Source organism: Urocampus carinirostris, chromosome 10 (genome assembly GCF_059441175.1).
Source record: "Urocampus carinirostris isolate Australia breed hairy pipefish chromosome 10, RoL_Ucar_1.0, whole genome shotgun sequence".
In the NCBI taxonomy this organism is placed as follows: Eukaryota; Metazoa; Chordata; class Actinopteri; order Syngnathiformes; family Syngnathidae; genus Urocampus; species Urocampus carinirostris.
Genome location: NC_142358.1, coordinates 19,487,806 through 19,512,306, shown reverse-complemented (window position 1 = coordinate 19,512,306; position 24,501 = coordinate 19,487,806). Strand labels below are relative to the sequence as shown.

At 40.2% G+C, this 24,501-nt stretch overlaps 1 protein-coding gene across 1 annotated transcript in view; it reads right to left on the bottom strand.

Annotated features, from left to right (window-relative positions):
- Positions 1 to 5,536: 5,536 nt before the first annotated feature.
- The window catches only part of inppl1a (inositol polyphosphate phosphatase-like 1a), a 40,646-nt gene continuing 21,681 nt past the window's right edge, over positions 5,537 to 24,501 (bottom strand). The window contains exons 9-27 of the mRNA XM_088345070.1: positions 23,946 to 24,096; positions 23,719 to 23,825; positions 23,394 to 23,496; positions 21,760 to 21,956; positions 20,539 to 20,656; positions 19,660 to 19,756; positions 19,398 to 19,536; positions 19,226 to 19,325; positions 19,031 to 19,119; positions 18,833 to 18,914; positions 18,656 to 18,745; positions 17,106 to 17,219; positions 16,567 to 16,743; positions 16,303 to 16,458; positions 16,107 to 16,191; positions 15,643 to 15,729; positions 12,414 to 13,167; positions 10,391 to 10,524; positions 5,537 to 7,556 (exon numbers count right to left, since the gene is read on the bottom strand). Of these exons, the coding sequence (XP_088201196.1) occupies positions 7,460 to 7,556; positions 10,391 to 10,524; positions 12,414 to 13,167; positions 15,643 to 15,729; positions 16,107 to 16,191; positions 16,303 to 16,458; positions 16,567 to 16,743; positions 17,106 to 17,219; positions 18,656 to 18,745; positions 18,833 to 18,914; positions 19,031 to 19,119; positions 19,226 to 19,325; positions 19,398 to 19,536; positions 19,660 to 19,756; positions 20,539 to 20,656; positions 21,760 to 21,956; positions 23,394 to 23,496; positions 23,719 to 23,825; positions 23,946 to 24,096 (2,877 nt within the window). The 3' untranslated portion in view covers positions 5,537 to 7,459. The remainder of the gene's footprint in view (positions 7,557 to 10,390; positions 10,525 to 12,413; positions 13,168 to 15,642; positions 15,730 to 16,106; positions 16,192 to 16,302; positions 16,459 to 16,566; positions 16,744 to 17,105; positions 17,220 to 18,655; positions 18,746 to 18,832; positions 18,915 to 19,030; positions 19,120 to 19,225; positions 19,326 to 19,397; positions 19,537 to 19,659; positions 19,757 to 20,538; positions 20,657 to 21,759; positions 21,957 to 23,393; positions 23,497 to 23,718; positions 23,826 to 23,945; positions 24,097 to 24,501) is intronic.

Genomic DNA, 24,501 nt, shown 5'->3' with positions numbered 1-24,501 from the left:
AGCACAGACGGAGAAACAGGAGAGATTCTTCCCCAAACACCCTCCAAATGCAAAGGTTAATGCACTACTTGGGTTAATTTGACCCAACTCCTATAACCACCAACAATACGTTCCATGCGTTAGGATACTGTTTTTTTTTTACTTAAAACATAACAATTTCTAAAAAATCTACCGTTTTTTTTTCTCAAGTATAAGCATAAAAAAAAATCTTGACTCAAGACTAGTATTTTAGGCAACGGCTGCTTTATTTTGAAGCAAGACTAAGTCATTGTGCGTAAATGAACCGCTCCAACAATCGCATTTTTCAGTTTTGGTAAATCCTATTGACTTCATTGTTATTTTTCTAAGTAATATGCCCGGCCAGTTCTGCATCTCCTATTGTAAGTCAATGGGACCCCCTAGACCAGTGTTTTTCAAACTTTTTTTGTGCCAGGGCATCGTTTTTACATTGGAAAAACTTTGCGGCACACCACTAACCAAAATGTCATAAAATGACACTGAACAGTATGTTTAATTACAATATAATTTATAATAGCCCCAGTTTTTACAGCACAGACACTCGAAAATGACATAATATTTGCAGAAAATAATTCATAAATATTTTATCAAATTTCCAATTTTAAAAAGTGACATTGAATCATTTCTCACGGCACACTAGTGTGCCGCGGCACAGTGGTTGAAAATCAGTGCCCTAGACTTCATTGTTTTTCCCTAAATTAGACACCCCTGGCAGGCCGCGGCTGGTACTGCAGCTCCTGTTGAAAATCAACGGTGCCGTTGGAGAGAATGCATATCCCATTCAAGTTTGCTACTTACAGCTTTAAACAAGCACATGTTAGTTTTTTCTCATTTTTTTTATATTCTGGAGACGGATTATGTTTCACTCGTAAAAATACAGCGCACAATAATATCTAATGCTTTTTAATGTTAATAAGTTGGCATTTATGAACAACCTTGGTTATTTTGTCTGAACAAGTCCGCAAAGTCTGGGTTGCTTTAATTAATACTTCAAATGTTATTTTTAAAGCCCAATTTCATGTTTAGTATAAAACACTCCATACAGGCCAAACACCCAAACTTAAATTAAAATAAACTTTAATAACCTGAACTGAATCTTGATATTGGTCATGTTGTGAAAATAATTGACTCATTTTGGTTAAAAATTAGTTCTCATTTATTAACGCCTTCGCTTAAAAAATAAATCCCGGCCATTGGAGTCGTTTTCTATTGAACAAATGAGTTTTACATAGATTTATAATACAATACCACCTCGTATTTAGATCAACCTAAAGATTACGAAACTCAAATATATGAAGTTGTTTTGTTTAAAACCCCACAATTTGTCTTTAAAAAAGACAAATATATAATAAAAAGTTGTCATATTTAAAGTGTTTGAGTTGTTTTATGAAAACAACTCAAAGAAATGTTTATATACCAACATTTTTGTTAATTTTTCATAAAACACCCCAAAAACTGAGCCTTTGGTTAAAAATAAACTTGAAATCAATTAAAAGTTTACATTATGAATTAAAGAAATATTTTTGGGGTAACAGCAAAACAATTGTAATATACATATATATGTATAAATTGTTTTTATATTATATTGCATTTAGCCATCTCCCCTTTATAGGGTTATAGCTAAATAACCGACCCAGCGCAAGAAAAAAAAATATTGTGGGTTTTTTATTAGCAAACCCCTCAAAATTGGGTCTTATAATTTCAAAAGCATGACAATTTTTTTGTAATTATCACGCCCCCATCTTTAAAAACTACACCCAAATTAGGTTGGCAACCCAAAACAGATTGGTTATTTGGTTGGCAACCCTCAAAATGTGTTTTAATACAACAAAATAACCCACCAAATGGAGTCAAAGTAGTCCAAGTAGTGTATGAGTCCATTTTTGTCTCTTTTGTTTTGGATGAGCAGTCCCCTTGACTGAAATCTCACCAGTCACTAGAGTAAAGTATGCATTCCGTCATGTGCACTGGAAGACTCGGCTTTGTCTGGGCACAAAATAACGAGCCCTCATGAGCATGGTGGTCAGGTCCTGAGTCCTAAGCAGAAGTCTAAACATTTGGTGACTTCCTCACAACACAGAGCTCTAGCACAAGGAAGAGGAGCCCCTCAATCCGATTAGAGAGACGCCTTGGTCCTCCACCCCTTCCTCCCTGCATACAGTAACCAGTCCTGCAACCTCCTTCCATGACCTCTGGTGCTTTCAGGCCTACCAAACAATTGACACTTTGTTACAAATGGGACTGAAAAAAACCCAACAGTCCTGGTTTTGTGACTCCAGCCACACAATCCTGGCCTTACTTTTGACAACGACATGGTCACTTTATTGTAAACAGATTCATTCATTAATTCGCTAAATTTAACCGCCAAGCTGCGAGTTTGGCAACCTAAAATGTCAAAAGAGAAATATATGTTTTATCATTTTTAAATACCGTATTTTCCGACCTATAAGGCGCACCCCCTCAAAAATACCTATTTTGTCATATATTTTTCTTACATAAGGCAAGAAATTGAGACCTCAAGAAGAACTTCTGCGTATAAGGGTACAAGTTAATACATTACTGCAATGTACTAATATGGGCTGCTTACCAAAATCACAAAACCTTGTACGCAATGGGAATCTAACCCAAATTGTAACAGCGAGAGCGCCAACACGTTATAACTAGGACACCAGTGGCACAGATAACACATTCTCACACTATTTTTACACTGCCAAAACACTGATTTGCATAGTGCAGTCTAATAGGTTAAACAGTCTCTCCACTTCATCGCCTGTGCATCAATACCTTCTCGGTTTAATATGTATGCGTACGTAAAAAAGCTTGAGTAGTATTTTGCCGAAAGACCGTTTTCTCTAGTCTCTAACATTCGTTAAAGAAGTTGAGTGTTTAACCTATCAGAATGCACTGTGCAATTCAGTGTAAATGGAACCATTGCGTAGAATGTCGGCTTTATCACTGCCCCACTCTGATTCGATTCCCGTTGCATAGAATGTTTTGAACTTAGTCAGTGATATTACCGTAAAACCATTATGGTAACGCATACTGTATGACTTTCTGAATGTTTCCCCTGTATTCTGCGGTTTATGGGCCGTACTGGGTTATAAGGCACACTTGATAGTTTCTGTTCAAATGAGGGTTTTTAGGTGCGTCTTTTAGTCCGGGAAATAAGGTAAGCCTTCTAAAGAAGGCAGCACATACTGTATGTATAAACGTATACTGTATGTATCGATATTCATTGGAAAACATTAAGAATGTCTGTATAATGTTTGCTCTTCGACAGAAACGTTAGAATTTTCCATTATCAAACACTTCTAAAAAAGCTCCAGGGAGCCACCGGGGAGCGCCAAAGAGCCACATGCAGCTCCAGAGCTGCTTGTTGCTGACCCCCACTCCAAGCCCATCAATTGCATCAACCGAGTTAATGGGCGGAAGTTAAAGTAAAAGGTGAAAATAGCAAATATGAATGCAATGGCCCCAAAAGATTGTCAGTCCAGTCCTTCAGGACAATTAGCTTTCACTTTGCATTAGCCAATCTGGTCTTTCCAGTACTTATTCGAAACCTGCGAGGTTTTTCCATCTTTGGGACATATTTGAATGATCCTGCAACTCACTTAATGCTCTCACCCAACTCCAAATGATGAGTGTTTTTTTTCTTAAACGTGTGAAATGAAAGGATAGTATTATCACGTTGTGACAGGTAAGGGTTCAATTATGTCCGTTATACATAAGAACAAAAACAAAATTTTGTCTTACGTTGAAACTCCCAGCTGTGATACCTACTGAAGAAATGTATTTATTATTTTTTTTTAATGTGTCACGAAAGAAGTCTTGAATTTCTTTGATGATTACACATACATTTTTGTGAGTGTAAATCCTGTAATTAGTAATATAAAATATTAGAAATATAGAGTTCTTTTTCTTGTTTTCCAGACTGATTTCATTGCAGTGAATGAAACCTTATAGCACTACTGATTATTCTAATAAATCACATTATGGAATCACTACGATTGATGCATTCATTGATGAGCTTTGTTTTGTGTGTGTGTGTGTGTGTGTGAGTGATGCGGATTCTTAATGGGACTCTGTGTAATGTTTGGCCAATCAATGTCACTGTATTGTGTAGTGCGACTGAAAATGAATGCTAAAGAGCAAAAGGAAAAATACAAACTACGGAGAATCAAGGTTTCCATTTTCTTTTTTTTTGGCCAGCCCTTAATAATGTTGTTGGTTTTTAGGGGGTAGCCTTAGCAGCAAGATGGCAGAACATTATGTGAGCTCCTTCTATTTTTAGAATAGAATATACCTTTATTGTCATTGTTACAAAATGGGTTAACCTATTGTGACAACGAAATTGGGCATGGCACTCCAGGTTCACATATTCACAGTAAGGATAAAAGAAACCAAGAAGATAAAGGAACAGAGAAGATAAGGTGATTTGAGCCCCATGTTATGTAAAATAAACATGAGTTTTCTTTTTTAAGTGCACTTTTACATGGTAGCTCATGTATTTTTGCTTTTTATTCAAATCAATAGTTTCTAATACATAACGTTTTTTGATCAATAGGCAGTGTTAAATAATACACAATGTCCCTTTAAATTAGCCTGCATATCACTATGTGCAATTTTGATTACCTCTATATGAGTCCGTTTAAGAAGTAAATCAAACTTGCTCTCAAATGTGACATCATACTCTCACACATGCACATCTATACGCTTATGCAGTCATACCAATGCACAGACACCACTATATTTCTCTCATACACACTACTGGAAATGTGAATTTCCCTTCGGGGATGAACAAAGTATCTATCTATCTATCTATCTATCTATCTACTATACTCTCACACATATTATTAGACTCTCAAACACACACTTATCAAACTCACTCACACATACAACTATACTCTCATGCAACACTCTCTCATACATACTATTACACTCTCACACACACTTATTAAACTCACTCACACATACAACTATACTCTCATGCACACTACTATACTCTCATACATACTATTACTCTCTCACACACACTTATTAAACTCACTCACATAAAACTATACTCTCATGCACACTACTATACTCACACACACACCTATTAAACTCACTCACACATACAACTATACTCTCATGCACACTACTATACTCTCTCATACTTTATACTATCCCTAAATACACGCACACACACACACACACACACAAACGCCTCTTACACGTGTTACTAAATTCTCATACACACTCTACTATGCCTTCACAGAGATACCACTAAACCTTCTCGCATATACTACTATACTCTCGCAGGCATATTACTCAACTCTCATACACACACTACTACGCTGGCACACGCATACCACTATATTCTCTACTACTACTATACCCTTATTAACACACTATGCTGTCACACACATACTTTCTTACTTAAACTACTATACTCTCTCACACCTACTACTATACTGGGGCAACTTCAGTTTGAAGTCGAACTGTACAACAAAAAACAAATAAGTGTGCACCGCCATGGTTAACAAAAGTGGGTGGGTGTGTTTTTAATAAAGCAATGTTGTTGGGGTAGTGTGAAATATAGTAACAGACATTTACCGGATCACACGACATACAATTGAACACTAGAACAGAGACAATTTTCACAGGGCACAAAAAGTTATTTCTGAAATTACCTTAAAACTTCGCCCGTTGCTTTTCAAACTACAACTGGTTCAAAAACTGGTAACACAACTCACATCATTGTATTTAGAGTTTGCAATTCGTTCCAAAGTGAAAATGTCTGGTTTCCAAACATGAGCGGTTTGGGCCAACGGTGTAGCAGCGCCATTTAGTGGTCATATATCACCAGTGCCACAAAACCAGAATATGGGAGGGGAAAAAAAACAAAACAAAACAAATAAACAAAAAAACACACAATTAAGTTATACTCGTGAACTGTTCTGCATGTGCAAATGACGTCATGGTCCTTCTTGCCAACAGAATATTAAGTTAGAAATGAATTGTTGAGTGACCATCGTTTCCTGCATGACTACATAAAAGGCTATACCAGGGGTGTCAAACTCATCTCAGCTCGTAGGCCACATGGTAGAAAGAAACTCTCACGGGTACAGACTAGTAGATTAAAAACAAAGAAAGAAAGATAGACAAGGAGAGAGGGAGAAATAGAGAGAGACACAAAAAAGAGGAAATGAGACACAAGAATAGAGAAAAGTAAAATGAGAAAGCTGGAAAAAGAGAGTAAGAAAAAAAGAAGAGAGAAAGAAAGACACAGACAGAAAGAGAGGAAGAGACAGAAGAGAGAAGAAAAAGAGACAGGGAGAAAGAGAAAAAAGGATATCAAAAGCTAGAGGCATAAAGAAAGAGGCAGCAAAAAAAGATAAGAGAGGGAAAGCACAAAAGAGACATAAGAAAAAGGAAGAGAAAAAAGAGAGAGACAGAGCAAGAGAGAGAAAATAAAAAAGAAAGGACAAGATGAGAGAGACAGAGAAAGATGAAAAGGAGAGTCAGCAAGCGACAGAGAAAGAGAGAGCAAGAAAGAAAAAAAGGAGGAGAGAGAGAAAGAGAGGAATACAGCTGCAGATGCTTCAGGAGCAGCACCCATCACGTGGACATATTTAAGACAGCAGTTTGTTTTTCTCTTGTGCTTCTCTCAGCATCGTCTTGCAGGCCGGATCTAATCCGTTGGCGGGCCTGATCCTGCCCTGCGAGATGCATGCTTGACAACCCTGGTCTATAAAATGATTTTGAAATGGCAATCAACACTACTTGCTTGGTTTTTGTGAACAATTCAAGAATAAGTCTTCTGTGGCTACGCTCGCCTCACTGTTGTTATCCCTTTCAGAGCATTTCGCTTCAACTCTCAGTTCCCTTTTGAGTCACAACAAATCCTACATTATAAATATACTGAAACACAAAATCGAAGTCCAAAACTAAAACAACTTGAGTTCAGTCCTCATGATATAGCTCCTTTGTGCGCTATGCTTGTGCGGCAGCCACTTTCACCTTCGCTCTTTGTGGCCTGACGTCGACTTCAATTTATCGAGCTTGCTTCCTCCCACTTTCCGGCATTTTCCATAAAAAACCTCCGTCTTGGCCCACTTTGTCATCGAGAGGGGCGGTGGCCACCTGAAGATTGAAATGTCGGGACACTGAAACAAGAAAGTCAATTTTTTCACTCTCTTGCTGAGGTTCCTCGATTCAGATGTTACTGTGACAGCTGAAAAAAAATTTGTATCTCATGATAAGATTTCCTTCTGTATTACTCAACTATGTATGACCTTTCATAACAAATCTCAGCAAGTCCCAAATAAAAAGGAAGTGTGCAACCCCTCAGAAGGCACGTTAAACGTCAGATGGCGCGTTCCCATTCAGTTCTGCTGAATTTTGGCTGGTGGGAAGGCTGCGTACTGTTTTTGAATGTTTGACAAAGTCCTAAAAAAGGCTAGAGTTTCTGTTGCTGCCTGAGGCTCTCCAGAAGGATGCACTTGTGGGCGGGGTCAAGCACTCCAGCCTCCTCCAGGTCTTCCTCCGTGATGTCGCTGCCAAACAAATAGACAGGAGATTTTATTCTTATTTTTTGGTATGAGTGCATGACAAATAATTAACTTTACATATTAGCCTCGGTACAGTCATCCCCTCGTTTTTCACGGGGGTTTTGTTCCAAAAGGGACCCGCGTTAGTTAAAACCTGCGCACTACCAGCCTTTATTCGCGATAGTTAAATCCTGCGTACTACCAGCCTTTTTTTTAATAATTACTTTACAGCCCAGCACGGAGGTTGATGTTGTGAGAATGTTGGTGTTGAGGGTTTCGGCGGCGACTCCGAACCCGCACGGGGCCCCTTCCGCAGAGCTTCTCAGCTGCAGCACCGTGCGTTTCTGCACAACACGACCACACGATGTGCTGGGTTGCTGTGCGCTCCCGGATGATGCGGCAGAGCCACACCGTGCTGTGGTGCCATGCCGGGGCGCCTTGCGCTCCTGGTTGACGTGCACTTTGCTGAGCAATGTGCCGTGCACTGCCAGGCAACAGGGAAAAACACCGTGTGCTACTGGGCGACACGGCAGCCATACGACGTACTGGGCAACGTGCCGCGTCCTGCCAGACAATGTGGCCACTTGCCGTATTTGGGCACTGTACCCCCCGGACGACGCAACGGCCAGGCGCAGTGCTGAAGCACCATGCCATGGTGCTGTGCCGTGCACTACCGGACGACGCGGCCCCACGCCAGGCCGGGATGCTGTGTGCGCGTGGACGCCACTGCAGGCATGCACTGAACTGGAGCGCTGTGCCGTGTGCTGCCAGACAACGTGGACACGCGCTGTGCTGAGGCGGATTGTGCTACCGGACAACACGGGGCCACACCTTGTGCTGGGGCACTGCGCCAAGGTGCTGTGCCTTGCACTGCTGGACAACGTGGCCACGGGCCGTGACGGGGTGCCATGTGCTGCTGGACAACACGGCGGCCATGCACCATGCTGGGGCACTGTGGTATGGTGCCGTGCACTGCTGGACAATGTGGCGACGGGCCGTGAAGGGGTGCCATGTGCCGCTGGACGACACGCCGGCCATGTGCCATGCAGGGGCACTGTGGTATGGTGCTGTGCACTGCTGGACATGGCACTGCACCATGCCATGCAGTGCCGGAGAACACGGCCACGCATCGTGCTGGGGCGCCGTGCCCTCCCGGACGAAGCGGCAGCTTCTCACCTTCTGGGCAGGTTGCTTCAGCTAGCACCTAGCAGCTGCTTTAAAACAGCTGAGGATTAGGGCAGGCATGTCCAAAGTCCGGCCTAGGGGCCAGTTTCGTGCCATGATCAGAATTTTACTGGCCCACAGCCTCTGTCATAGAACTAATAATATATGGCCCACCAGTAATGTTGATCGCAGTGTAAAATAAATTTGAACAAAAAAAAAAATATATATATATATATATATATATATATATATATATGACCATTTTGCCAGATGGCAGCAGTAGCCCTTTGGCTACCATGCCTTTCTATGAGAATATTACCCCACCACATTTCTGACATGGCGACTGTAAGTAAAAAAAGGAGAGTTGACTGTGAGGGCAGCCGCTTCCAGGACAATTGGATACATTTTTTCACCGAAATCCAAAACAACTGCGTCTGCCAACTTTGCCAAGAGACTGCGTCTGTTTTCAGAGAATATATTATGAAGAGGCACTGCCAGACGAAACATGCGGACTACAAAAAGCTAACTGAAAACAAACGCTGTGAAAATGTAATTGGAAGCTGTTTTATTGGCACAGCAGCACAGTTCACGAGATCCTGTGGGTCAAATGAAAATGATACCAAGGCAAGATATGAGGTCGCAACACTGATCGCCAAGCACTGCAAGCCTTTCATAGACGGTAAATTCTTTAAAGACTGTTCAAAGGATGACAGACAGAATAGTGGGCCCACATACATTTTCGGCTTATCAAATCTGGCCCGTCTTCTGAAAAGTTTGGACACCCCTGGACTAGGGGAATTTGACTGTCTAATCAAAGCGATGGGATTTCTGTGCAGTGCTCTGAATGTCAAAGTGAAGAAATTCATTGAATCGCAGGTAAACGGCGAGAGTAACCTACTGTTAGCAAATCAGAATACAGATAAGAACGCACGATAAAAATATCTGAAGTAGCAAAACCGCGAAAACAAAACCGCAATATAGGAAGGGATTACTGTAGACAAATGACTGTTTTCAAACAAAATGGTACATAACCCAAATATTTGAAGGAAAAAACAAAACTCGGACAAAAGCTGGACAAAAGTTGGATGTCAGGGAGCATCATTTCAAAGAAATAGTCAGTCTGACAACATGTGTTGGGAATTTATTGTGATTTACTGTGTATTATTTCTTTTTTTTGCCAATAATAACGAGTCCCAAGGATGTGAGTGATGAGGGGAAGGAAAAGAGGTTAACAGTCAGGTTTTGAAAGGTTACTTTACGCTACATTAGTGAGGCTTGTATTTTAATTATTGCAAAGACCTTGCTAACTTACTCTGAAAAAAGAAGCCCTCTAATTTCGATGTACTTTGGTATAATGATAATGAAGAACATCAACTGGAATTCTATTTTTATCTATAGGTGTTACAGTTGTATACTCTCAGTCGGTAATGACGTCATCTCGAGGTGAGTTTGCATGTCACTATGATCGAGTTCTCACAAAAATGGTTGTACGGGGAATTGTACCGAGGTCAAGCCCACATTTTCCAAGCTTCCCAACTGGGAATCTGTAATGTGCTCAAGCGTGGATCGATTGCACTCGCGCTACCTCCAAAATACTGACTTTAGCATCAGGTGTGCTATGGCATGGTACAATGGCACTAGTGTGAGTGCGCCCTAATTCACTTATGTGTATGTACCTGAGAAACTCGAGGTCATCCCAGCCGTTGTGCAGGAGGCCCTGCTCATACCTCTCAAGTCCCAATCTCTGCAGCCACTCCCCCACTGAAGAGTCCCCAACTGACAATGATGAGCTGCTGCTACCCCAAAGAGCCTAAAACATGAAAAATATTTGGTGTTATTGCAAATCACTTTCTCTCACAACATTTTAGTGTTATCCACTAGACTGGTTCTTTTTAAAGATATAGCTTGTTTAAGGGAGAGTTCAATAACAACATTTTTTTATTAACTAAACATTTTCTTAATGTATTCCTTGTAATACAAGGTGGGCTGATCTTAAGCTGAGAGGGAAGCTGAGCTGGATGTCCACAAGTATTTCATTTCTTGCCCAGTCAACATACCATAAATTCCAGACTACAGAGCGCAACTGATTAAAAACCGCATGATCAAATAATCTACAATACTCAACTCAGTCTATGTACAAGCTGCACCGGTTTTTAGCCATAAAAATAAACAAATGCACGTCTATTTCTTACATTTTAAGCCCGACGCACACAAGGTGCCATCTGCTGAGAGAATTTGGCTTTGATGCCTTTGGCTGCAAGACGCTATCGGCACTGTACCCCGTACACCAGGCGCAATTTTCAGCTGTTTCGTTTTCAGTTCTGCTCAGAGTTGTTTACGTCACGTGTTTTGGGATCATGTGACCTTTCAAGATGGTGATTACAAAAACAAGCACATATTTCCTACTGCGACGGAATAAAAAAGAATGATGGCTGCGTCGCATAGAATGTGGGCCCAATATTTCTAGCGACAGGGCAACCATAATGTGGAGAACAATGCAAGATTGCAAATAAGACGTGTTTTTGTGTTGTTGTCATTGGTGGTTTCCGAGGTAATGGACGCGATTGCATTTGCTTGTCATCATTCCTCGGGGATTAAAGCAAACTTCAGTGACCTGATATTGACCCTAATGATGAGGAAAGAGAAGTGTAGCGTTTTTGATAGATAACTTCAACAGCAGTTCAATTTGGATTTGTGGGAGAAAAAGTTAAAATATCATGAGTACATTGTATATATATTGAATGAAGTACTGTCAAACCTCTTGTTTTACTTCTGTTATGTACTATATGAATATTGTTGGCAAAAACATGTATTATTTTCTTCTGAACGGCAACACATTTTTCCATACGTCACTGGGATGTTTTGTATTAGGAGCAAAACTGATATGGAAAAGAGCAGCTTGTCATTTTCAACGGTGCCTCACACACGTCAGGAATTTGTGACTGATTTCCAAAACGGAAGTTGTGATTAATCATGCAATTTAATTGGACTTTTCTCCACTCATTTAATTTATTGGTACACTGTTGCTAGGAAAAAGGTTTTTTCCATCATGGAAAAAAAAGAACAAGCCGCAGACTATTTAAGGCCACTACGTTTAAAATGTAGCAAAAAAGTAGAGAATTCAGAGTCCATTTACTCCGCTGTAAGATTGCTAACATGAACACCTGACCGCTCAGTGCCATAGCTTACTGTATTTACCCGTGTGTAATGCACTTTTTTTATTTCCAAAAAGGAACCTAAAGTTTGGGTGCGTGATATCCACGAAATTCTGCAGTATTTGTCCAATGATCAATCAGTCGAACAATATCGCTGACCACAATCACAAAACATTGTTTGCCGCGGGAATCCAACACAGCTTGCGGCAGTGGGAGCGCAGAATCCTTACCACTTGAACCCCTATGATAAAAAATAACATATAAAAAGGCAAGAGATTTTATCACATCATCACACTATTTTTACTCACGGTTCCATTAGTTTCTGGTACTGAGAGTAAAACAGGTGTGGTAATGATATAAACTATGATGCCTGTTCATGTTTCATGTTCATCACTGGTGATCCAGTGGATAGAATTAGCTAAGAAAAATGAAACTAAATTTCATACAGATTTTTTTTAGTAGAAAAAAAGTGGTGTCCGATACACATGGATAAATACCATAAGTAAAAACTGTGACGCAGTTTTTTCCACAATAAGTTTCTCACCTCTTCAGGAAGATCCTCAGCAATACTTTCTGTGATAGCATTTCTGGGTGGAAACGTGCGGCAAGAGTCCAGACCCAAAGCCATTGCCTGCCCCCGAAGAGGAGGCGGTGCAGAGGGGGCTCGAGGAGGCCCCCCCGGAAACTCAGTTTCACTCAGTGTCTTTGCCATCTGCAGCACAGAACAAGACATGTCGTCCAGGGCGCCGCCACCGATTGCCGTGCCTCCGAGTGCACCGGCTCCACGCTTAAAGCTTTCCCCGATGGCCAGAGGCACACCGGGACCAACCGCAGGGATTTTGACCTCAGCGAGGTCTGGGTGAAGTGAGCGGGGCTTAAGAAAAGATGTCTCTGCAGCCATTTCAATGGCTCCTTTGGGGAGAGGAGGTGGTGGGAAATCAGGCGGCGGGCGATTTAGTGTGCTACCCATTGTGGGTCCTCCTTGTGCTCCTCCTACAGAAATACCACCGTCATCCTCTGAGGACCCCTCCTCACTTATAGCACGCACCGAGAGACCTGTCAGGGGTCTGCGAGGGTGAGATGGGCCTGTTGGAGGGCATGAGGGTTTGGTCCGGGCTACAGCGATGGGGGGAGGGGCCTTGGTTGCCCCCATGGTGGCAGAAGTGGGGGACGGAAGGAGCTCAGATGACAAAGCAGCAGCCGATTGATTGGGAACCCCTTCCAAAATGTAGTAGGCAGGATTATTGTAGCTGTTCTTGCCAACAGACTGATCACCATCGGAAGAATCCTGCTTGGGTCTGTACAAGCAAAAGAGGGGACTTGTTAGATCATTTTTCAGTTGTGACCTCAGGAGATACAAAGCCGCCCACTATTTTTCATTGGCCTACAAAACTCAATTCCAATGAAGTTGGGAAAGTGTGTTAATTGCAAATAAAAATTGATCCAAGTAAATTGCAAATTCTTTTCAACCCATATTTAAATGAATGCACAGCAAAGACAACATATTTATTGTCTTCACTCATAAACTTTATTGTTTTGGGAGAAAATCATCAACTCTGTAATTTGATGACAGCAACACGTGCCAAAATAGTTGGGACAGGTGTCAATAACTACTCAGAAAGTGGATGAATGGAAATCAACCAACTATTTGCAGGTGAACAGATGAATTAGCAACAGGTGAGAGTTGTTACTGGGTATAAAAAAGGGAGACCCGAACAAGCTAAGTCATTCACATGCAAGGATGGGGCGAGGTATGCAGAAAAGTACATTCAGGTTTTGGAACAAAGTATGTTGCCATCCAAACAGAATCTTTACCATGGGCGCCCTTGCTTCTTCCAGCAGGATAATGCCAAGCCACACACTGCACGTCTCACGACAGCGTGGCTTCGTAGTAAGAGGGTGCGGGTGCTTGACTGGCCTGCCTGCAGTCCTGACCTGTCTCCCATTGAAAATGTGTGGCGCATTATAAAGCGCAGAATAAGACAAAGGAGACCCCGGACTGTTGAACAGCTGAAGCTGTACATAAAGCAAGAATGGGAAAGGATTCCACTATCAACAATTCAACAACTAGTCTCCTCACTTCCTAAACGTTTATTGAGTGTTATTAAAAGGAAAGGTGATGTAACACAATGGTGAAGAAGCCCCTTTCCCAACTACTTTGGCACTTGTTGCAATTATAAAATTCTAAGTTTATCATTATTTGCTTATGGAAATAAAGTTTATGAGTTTGAACATGGATAATCTTGTCTTTGTGGTGTATTCATTTAAATATGGGTTAGAAAAGGTTTGCAAGTCATTCTATTCTAATTTTACTGACATTTTAAACTTTTTCCCAACTTCAATGGAATTGACTTTTGTAGATGTGCTAACGACACTTCTTTACAAGGAGTATGAGTTTCAGAACCACTGTTAAAATCATTCAGTTTTCCATTTTGAGGAAATTATACACAAGCATGAAAATGCGTCAGGAGTTAAAAAAGTACAAAAGAGTGGATGAAAAATGTTCCGGTACACTTTAGAACATAACAAAATAATTAGAGCTTTGTCAACCCACATTGTGTTTTGTGAAGCATCACCCACACATACTGTACACTTGGGGGGTATTGCATACAACCAAGATAAGGTATTAGGTCTGGATGTGTTTGTTATTTTAGCCGAATCTAGCCTCAAACCGGTTGCATGAAAGCATATTAAATTAATCTCGGCTTATATACTGTGGTGATTTATTCTCTTTAGATAGCCTGCCCCTGACCAGGCTAACTACCAGATTGAGATATTATCAGCAGATCCCCTATCTTTCTCCACGGTTCTACACAATTCTTGTTAGTATACTGTTTGACTTCAAAACGGAGTATTTCGCGGAAAGAAGAGATTTTCAAGCATTCATACACTTCAAAAATGTCTCATCTCATTAGCCGTACCGCTTATCCTCATTAGGGTCGCGGGGGGGCTGGAGCCCATCCCAGCCATCTTCGGGCAGTGGGCAGGGGACACCCTGAACTGGTTGCCAGCCAATCGCAGGGCACACGGGGACAGACAACTCATTCGCTCATTCACACCTAGGGACAATTTGGACCGGCCAATTCACCTGAAATGCATGTTTTTGGAATGTGGGAGGAAACCGGAGTGCCCGGAGGAAACCCCCGCAAGCACGGGGAGAACATACAAACTCCGCACAGAAAGTCTGGAGCTGGATTTGAACCCACGACAGGTTCCCATGACATGAACTGTGCCGCACAAGCGCTAACCACTGCGCCGCCGTGCTGCCCACTTCAAAAATGTATCAATTCCACATAAGAATCATAAGGACATACAAATAAATAATGCTAATTGTTTAGAGTGCTTAGAAAGCAATTGAAATGAAATTAAGAAACAACAAATTTCATATTGCATACAAATACATGTCTGTAGATATATTTTTATTGGAATTATATTAAAAAAAAAAAATCCCCCTTATGCCTTGCTGAGGTATTAAAATGAAACACTCCGATTCAGGAGCCCAAAAAGTGTGATCAGGACATCCGTAATACAAATAATAGCTATTGTTGTTATATTACAAAAATTAAGTATTACCCAAAACGCTGTTTTGATCAAATATATTCTTTGTAAAATTATTGCTAGACTAATTTTTGGGGATACAAAACTTTCATGATAGAAACCAGGAGAAAGATTACACTAGTATTAATAAAATTATGTCAAACTTTTTCCCACAACAGATTCTTGTGGACATTATATTAAATGTTTCATTGAACTCGGGCACAACACGCACACACCTAGTAGCAGTTTCTTCCTTGCTGCTTTTCTCACACTCTTCATTGACCTTCCCAAGCTCTCCAAGCTGTTTCCGAACCAGAGGTGGCCTGCACAAGGTGTTTATGTGTGTTAAGTAATACATGAGAGAAATTGATAGACATCCGATCCTTTTATGCAAACGATATTGCACTCTTGAAAGCTCAGAGAAAATACAGTAAACAAAGCCATGAGCATTTCAAATGTCATACAAAATTATTGACCTAAGTCACTCACCTTGTTTGAGACAATATATCACTAGTGTACTAACTAAAACACAATTTAACAGATCACTATTATTTTATTTGGCACATAATAAATTAAACTGTCATGCATCCCCTTTATTACACAGCCATGGCAAATATATCACACAATAAAAGAAATCATCTTTCAGGAATGTGTGTCAAGTCACTAGGCCATACTGTATTGATCTCAAATGTGTACTAACTTCACATATTCGTGTCCCGCTCTGGAAGAAATAGTAGATTTCCCTTTAGGTATGCCCGTTTCATCTTTGTCCACACTGATCCACTCTAAAAATAAAATTGAATAGATTTCAACATAGGCATTTACGTATCTTTTCAGATTTTGAGGAAATAAAAAGTTTGGAAAAACAGTCTGAATTTTTAAACCTGTACAAATACCATAAAGTCTTTCTCTGGTTCCCATTCTTTCAGCAGGGACTCTGACCCGCATCGACCCCCTAATGTTTCCTGTTTCCTCGCCACGATGAGACAGGTATGTGTGGAACTGCTGTGGTGTGCTGCCAATCATTGACTTCAGCGCCAACACACACTCTCCTGGCAGCGACAAAAAGAATAAAGTTGATTACAGCTCTGTAATTGAAGGGAAAAAAACACAGAACCAAAATTCATGGACTAAGCCTAAATAAAACACAGTACTTATACCATAAGATTCATATCCATCCAGGGATTTCACAGTGAGCAGAAGGTGCTGGTCCTGAAGGTATTCGATCTCAGACAGGAGAGGTTTGAGAGTGGTCAGCTGCTTGTTGGACCAGCCCACGCGAAGGAAGTTGATGTTATCACTACTCTGGCTATCGTTTTCATAACTCTTCTTGAATTCTAAACAAAAGAGACAGCGAGAGAAACACACGGCAGAGCGGATTTGGGAGAGGTGCCAACAGAGGAGAAGGGGTTGGAGGGAGAAGGGAGAAAAGTTGGGTGACATTTCTTTGGATTTGAATACAAAAGTGCAACGTGAACAGACAAACGGAGGTGGGAGCAACATAGGACAGAATGGATGCTAGCTGAAAAGATATACTGACTGCCTGGAATTGGAAAGGGAGGTATAGAAACATGAAGAAGAAGAAAGAGATGAAGTTCTATTATAACCACTAAGAGGTAAGGGAAGTGTACGATGCGTATGGCAGCTAAATATAAGTTTGTGGGAGATAGAAGTTAGAAGTGAGACTACTTTATCTCACCTTCCAAACATGTGGAGTAGAATTCGATGAAGAACTTGGTTCTGCTAGCAGTCTTTACTATGGCCTCAATGCTCTCAAATTCAATATAAGCTTGCTCGGAGGACTTCGGGAGCCCTAAATAGAAACAAGAACAAAGAGATTTCTTAATTCTTAAAGAACATTTATTTTTCTAATTTAAATGTATATGCATAAGTGGCTTCTTTCATACTGCCCATAATTTGTGAGCAAACTCGGTCACCAGGGCCAAAGTCATTCAGCATGCTTTGGATGTTTCTCTTCTCTGACAGAGGTGATTAAAGTGATCAGATCTTTAGCAAGGTATGCAAGAGCTTGATAATGATCCTGGTCATTTGAATCACATGTCGAAAATATGAGCGATTCGTCGACCTTGTCGACAATAATTGGTGCTAAAAATGGTCGACTACGAATTCCATTGTCGACTATTTTCTCCAGACATGTTTTACCAACAGAGCAAGCAATCTCTACATGAATGTAATCTCTGCTGAGAGTCGTTCATATGCAATAGCTTCTCTGTCTGGAGCAGTAACAAAACATACAGACATGGCGGTGTCAACATCAAGTACACGTTCCAAAACATTTTAGCCTGTACACAATAGACTACTTGCAAAATTAGCAAAGCTGACCTTGTGTATAATGTCAGTAGCTTGGTGATGCACGAGCATTTTGAGATCACGTCAGACAGTTGAATGAAAAGGAGTCTGACTTGCGTTGGTAAGATTCGAGTGCGCCAATATAGTTTTGACATGCATTGTGCATTTAATACGCGTGTATTTTGCAATAAAAGAGGACTTGAGCGTTACGGTGCCTGACAAACATATTTCAAATTAAATGCATGCGGACCGAAGAACAAATGTATGTTATTAAATGTAAAAACGACAAACATCAGTTGATAAAACCGTCTGATTTGAATGCAAAAAGTCAGAGTTTTATTTATGAATTTATGTATTTGCTGACCGATCACTGTGCCTAAATGGTTTTACTTTTTTATTTATATTTTATCAAACCTTTGTACGATTCCACAGTATGTCCAATAAAAGATGTATTTTTCTTTGTACCCATTTTTTTTTTCCTTCTTCAAAATTAATGGCGGTTGGCACCATTACTTTGGTGCATTAGCAACCCCAATCATCACAAATTGTCGTCACTGTTCAGCTCCTCATCTTATACTCCTCAAAAAAGGCAAAAAAAAATCCTTCGTAGAGCCCTTACCAGCAATACCTTTAGTGACAATTCCTTTTTTCAGTCTTCTAGCACCCCATCCTTCATGCTCTCCCTCTGCATATCATACTTTCTGCAGTCCATTTTCGTGTGTTTACTAATGATTATCCGATTATTTGACTCGTTTCAATAATCTGCGATTAGTCGACTATTAAAACAGCTGTAGTTGAAGCCCGAGTCAAAAACAAACAGGACTGCGCCCCTCGATTTTGCTCGCCCAATCTGTAGATTTTCCAAACCACTATAAAACACAAGAATCATCTCTTCGGTCAATAACATTCAGTCATTCTGAAAAACCAAATCAATTATACCTTTTTTGGAGACAAATTGTGACGTCACGCCCACTTCAAATGTACCAAACACTGGGGAATGGTCACTTGTTACAATATCATCCGTGCACCCTAAAAAATTATTTGGGGAAAAGCATTGTCAATTGGATGTAAAATGAAAGCAACATATTTTAACTATAACTATGACATTTTTAATACCATAGGAATTGCAAACAATGTGTGTTTCTGGGTAAGACTTCCACAAGATCCTGTCACACCAGGATGGGACATTAGTCCTCATCTAGGACAGAATGCAAACAAAAACACACCACAACATTATTAACATTCAAAAGATAAATTATTCTTGAAGGTCAGAAAAGTGTGGGTAAAGTTTTGTCTGCAAATTTCAAATCACACCCCGGTGGCTTTCTGCTTCTGCCAAACATAAGTGTCCCTCGAGCCACGCTCGTATCGGTACGTGGGTGGGAAGGAGATCTCTTCTTCAGCTGCAAGCAGGACAACATAATATATTTAGGACTGAGGTGTGTCTCATACAAATATGACAAAGCAAAGGAGGTATGTTTTGAGAGTGTGATGCCGAGTAAAACCCACCAAACCGCAAAAACACTTTATTCTTCTCCCTCTCCAGATTTAGCTGGTCCACCTTCAGCAATGGATCAAATTCCTTCCTATTAATGTAGTTGAGAATCTCCTGTCAACACAGGAAAGACAATAAATTGACATCACTGAGTTTAAGCAATTTTCATTGCGGTTCCTGCTTCACCTGTATGTCCATGTCTAGCCTGTAGTTGAGGTCTCCCAGCCAGAAGAGATGTGTGAAACGCAGTGAAATATCAAAAGATGTCAGCTGTTTGTCTCCAAGTGAAAGCAAGCGCAAAATGTCAAGATAGTTTTGATTCCTCCTGCAGGGTTTCATTTGCCAATTAAAATAGGTAGACAAAATGCTTAAACATGGACATGAGTTAAAAGGTGTGTGACTGTGAATAACGTTGATGTTGTGATTGGGGACATTTTGAATAATTTACCTTGCAATCTTTTCATTCCCTGATGTTAAGTGACAGTTCACAAAACCAAAAGATGTTCCGTTGAACATGAAAGAAACACCGACAGCACCTTTGTTACCTGGATAAACAGAGACTACATTTTAACATAACAGACATAAGATGATTACAGGGCATTTTGGGAATGAGACAAAACACAAACAAGCAGTAAAACTGTGTTAGCCTTGGTTTACTGCTCCAGAAAACATGCTGGTAGCAATGACGTAGCAAGCAAAAACAAAACAAAAAAAAAAAACAAACTATTAATTCTCTTTATTACCTCTCTACTTATTTTAAATATTCTTCTTACATTTTTTGTTTGATCTTATGTCTTGGAGATAGTTAACTACATACTTTTTGTTTCAATTACATATAAGTTGACAGTTTTTTTAAATTTACTTTTTATTGATAGTTAGAACCGGAATTTACATCCCCTTAGGTAAAACGACAACATCAACTCAACACAGTATGTTTTACAGGTTTTGAAATTAAATTAAAATTGGAAATAAGTTGATTAGTTGTGCACCTATATTACAGTATGAAGATGGAAGAATACTTAAAACAATTTGTTGACCTATATTTAAAATACATTTAAAAGAAACGCTTGCAATTTTGCCATTTTACACACCATTGTAGTAAATGTTGAGTGAATTGCAAAATCAAAAACAAAGAATGTGTTGGAACCACACAATATTTTTCACTATGGTTGTAAATTGTGACGGTGGAATTGTGCATCATTCTGTGGCTGTAAATAAGTGTCATATGATTGTCTGTAAACCATTCCAGTGTATTTTCAACTGGAATACCATTCACACTGAGATAAAACAGCAATAAAAGAAATTGTGCATGGTGTATCGAAGTTACCAAGTGTATTTGCGATTCCAGTCTTGACACTAGACATTCCAACATGACTGATGCGGTTTTCATGTTCTGGCTTTACCAGCACAGCAATCTTTATGTTCCACAGGGTTTGTACCGCTATCTAAAAACAAGTAAAACAAATAGCCATTATGAAACAGATACATTTTTGCCATGCACATGCTTAGACCAAGATGCTGACGCACATCACACTCAAAAAGTTGGACTAGAATCCCTGTTGTTGTCCAGTAGTAGAGGTAAGATTTTAAGCTCATGCCCTAGTCCGACCAGACCAAAATTTCATCCCCGGGTCAGACCTCAATTGTCTATCATTACGTGCGGGTCGGGTCGGACTTCTCTCTTGCTGACGCTGAGGCGTTTTGAGGCCATTAGTAGTTTTGGCCACGAGAGACCGTGGTCCGCAAAAACAAAAAAACAAAACAAAAAAGAAACACAAAAAAAAAATAACACAAAAAAAAACAGAAGTTGCCTTATCACAACATGTACTGTACAAAACTCTATAAAAGTCAATTCAAAGAACTTTTTGCTGTCTCTTATCCACCAGTCATTGTTCTTCTTTGTCTCTCTGCCTCCCTCTCTCCTAAAGTGCCACGCTAGCTTCTTAAGGACATACTGCTGCTGTGGTTTATGGCCCAATTTTCAACCCGTCAAAATGACATAGGGCCCTAAATTTTCCAGCAAACTCTTAAAAGAAAATCTGTCAATAATTGAAAATGGTCAGTTAACATAACCCCTGCAGATATAGAAATATAAAATATGTAAATGTGTGAACAATAGCGTTTAACTTAGATGTTGTTAAAATAGACAGCCTTTAATTTGTTATCATAAACCACCGCTCCTCCTGAGTCCTCACAAATTAGAAAATAGGAAATTTTGTGTTTAGCCTCTGTCCAGCAAATCAAGTCAGTTGCTTTAATATCCACACAGTGGGGTCAGGCTGTTTTCTTTTTTTTTTTTAGCTCAATCTTACCTCTAGAGTGGAGTTTGTACATTGACTTTGTGCTTTTTTGGATTGTAATTGTCTTTTAGGTCATTGATAACAACTTAGCGACCATTGTTTACAACCAGGTGTTTTTGTCCTATATTCTAAAAACATGCTTATTCGACTAACAAAAAAGTCGCCCATGTGTGACTGGGTATAGTTGTTTGTAACTGACTTGCCAAAAATACATAAGAAAACGGGTGATGACAAGTAACTTTCCTCACCGGTTTATAATCCAGTTCTGTTTGCTCTTTTAACATGGCCCGCAATGACTCCACCCACTCCCGATCGCAAACAGAGTTTTCCTGCGTGCCAAATGCATACAAGTCATGTGGAATAGTAACCGTCATCTCATCCAAAGTTTTTCCAAGTCCTCGGCACAACACCCAAGAGGCCACGGATTTGGGAGCAGGAACAGACCCTGGAAAGAAATAGTGGGTTACTATTTATGCACGATGATCATTAGGAGCTCAGATTTCATGCAAATTACAATTGAATACATCCAGTGTTCCATTGTAAAGGCCCGGTCACACAGCCTTTCACGGGCGTATCGAGGCTGAATCACGGCCAGAAATTTCTGCCCGTGAAGCAGACGCTGTTGGACGCTTTTGAGATCGCGATAGACGAGATACAGCCGTGCTTTCCACGCGGTAAGAAATTCACACGCGGTTGGCCGCACGAAAAAGTTTTGCGCTGCTCAAAACTTTAGAACACGGGTAACCGCGGGCGGCACAGCGATGCAGTCGCGGTTACCAGCGATAAGGACGAGGAACAGTCGCCGGAAGGACGCGGAACAGTTGCCGGCCAATTTTGCACATTTTCCACCGTGGGCAACCACGGGCATAAAAAAAAACCGCAAAATTTTACCCGCGATACAGACGCAAAAGGCTGTGTGACCGGGCCTTTACATACACTGCCGTTCAAAAGATTGGGATCTCCTAGAATTGTCCTTATTTTTGAGGAAAAGCACTATTTTTTCAATGAAGATAGCTTGAAACTTTCCAGAAATATCCTCCATACATTGTTAGTGTGATAAATGACTATTTTAGCGGCAAATGTCTGGTTTTCGCTGCAATATTTCTATAGGTGTATCGAGGTCCATTTCCAACAACCAGCACTCCAGTGCCCTAATAGTACATTGTTTTTGCTAATTGCATTAGAAGGCTAATGAATGATTAGAAAACCCTTGTGGAATGATGTTATCACAGCTAAAAACAGAATAGCTGGTTAGAGAAGCTAGAAAACAGACCTAACTTTGAGCTATCGAGTATCCGGAGCATCACATTTATGGGTGTGAAATAAACTTTCAAAATGTCCAGGAAAAGAAAACTTTAGTGTGAAACTCGACAGTAAATTCTTGTTCGAAGAAATAAAGGATATTCCTTGCGAGAAATTGCCCAAAAAATGAAAACCTCCAACAACGGTCTGAACTACTTCCTTCAGTGAACAGCACAAACAGCCACTAACCAGAGTAGAGAAAGAAGTGGAAAGCACAACCGAGCAAGAAGACAAGTACATTAAAGTCCCAAGTTTGAGAATTAGAGGCTTCAGATGTCCTTAACTAGCAGCTTTGTTAATTAGTACCCACACCACTGTCAAAATTTACAGTGAAGAGGTCATTCAGAGATGTTGGCCTTCAAAGCAGCGTGGCAAACAAAAAGCTAAATCTGAGACTGGCCAACAAAAGGAATAGATTCAAAAAACATTGGAAAAGTTATTTGATTAAAAAAAAAAGTGCGACTTTTTCATGGAAAACACAAAATTGTCTGGGTGACTTCAAAATTTTCAAAGACAGGGTAAATTTGTCAAATAGAAAGTTGAAGAAAAAAGTAAAATAATCCCTCAAAAGGTGTCTCACCCATGTTCCAGGTGCCGATGAAGACAGATATCATATCAGGCTCATCTTGGTTGGAATGTTTGTTTTTCATCAGCTGCAATAGCTGGCAAAAGGCCTCCCGCTTCTAAAACCAACACATAAACAAAAACACACATGCGCTAAGAAACAGGAATAAACATATTTTAAGCATAAAATACTGTATCCTCAGCAAATTATGGAAAAATATTAAGTTCCCAAATTCTAACGTCTGAATTCCAAATGCCCAAAATTATTTTGCAGATATTGTCTTTCCACAATTTTAAGTGTGTGTGTGTGTGTGTGTGTGTGTGTGTGTGTGTGTGGAGACCTTTGCACTGGCAAATATGAAGTCTTTCCTTTGACTCTTGTCTTTTTCCTTCTCAAAAACAATGCCAAGCTTATTTTGCACTCGCTGAGACTTGATCAGCTGACGGACTGAGAGGTAAACAGATAGTGATCGGAGGGGAGAGAAAATGGGGCAAAAAGACAAATAGAAACAGAAACAAACTTAGTAATCAGTTATCTGTTATCTTTCACTTCGTAATGCACGGTTACTTTTGTCATGTGTGAAAGTTGTCCAGTCTTCCTGGCTGTCCTTGACCTTCTTCATCACAACTAGTCGACCTCCTTCTACATCCACAGAGAGAGTGTATTTCTGACTCTTCCCTATCTTGGTCAGCTCTGCCAGGTAGACATCCAATTTGACCTTGGGAGAGTGTATAAGAACTAAATACACATCAAATGGAGAAATACTGTTCATTTCCTAAATTACGAGATCCATGGTGATAAAATAAAAACTACTGATAAACCCATTTAAGTACCGTATTTTCCCCAGTATAAGCCGCACCGGAATATGAGGCGCATAGAATTAAAACTACAGTAAATGTTCGGGTTGCATTAATAAGTACCATGTTCGTGCATTGATTGATCCATTAAAGTATATCACTGATAACATATGCAAAAGCTGGATGCAACAGGAATTGAACCCAGATGGGAAAGTGCCAGATCATATGCACTAGACTACTAAGGACACAGATGACACACTAAAAGGCATTAAGTTTAATGTCATCATCACACTATTTTCTGTCATGGTATCAAATTGTTTATGTTA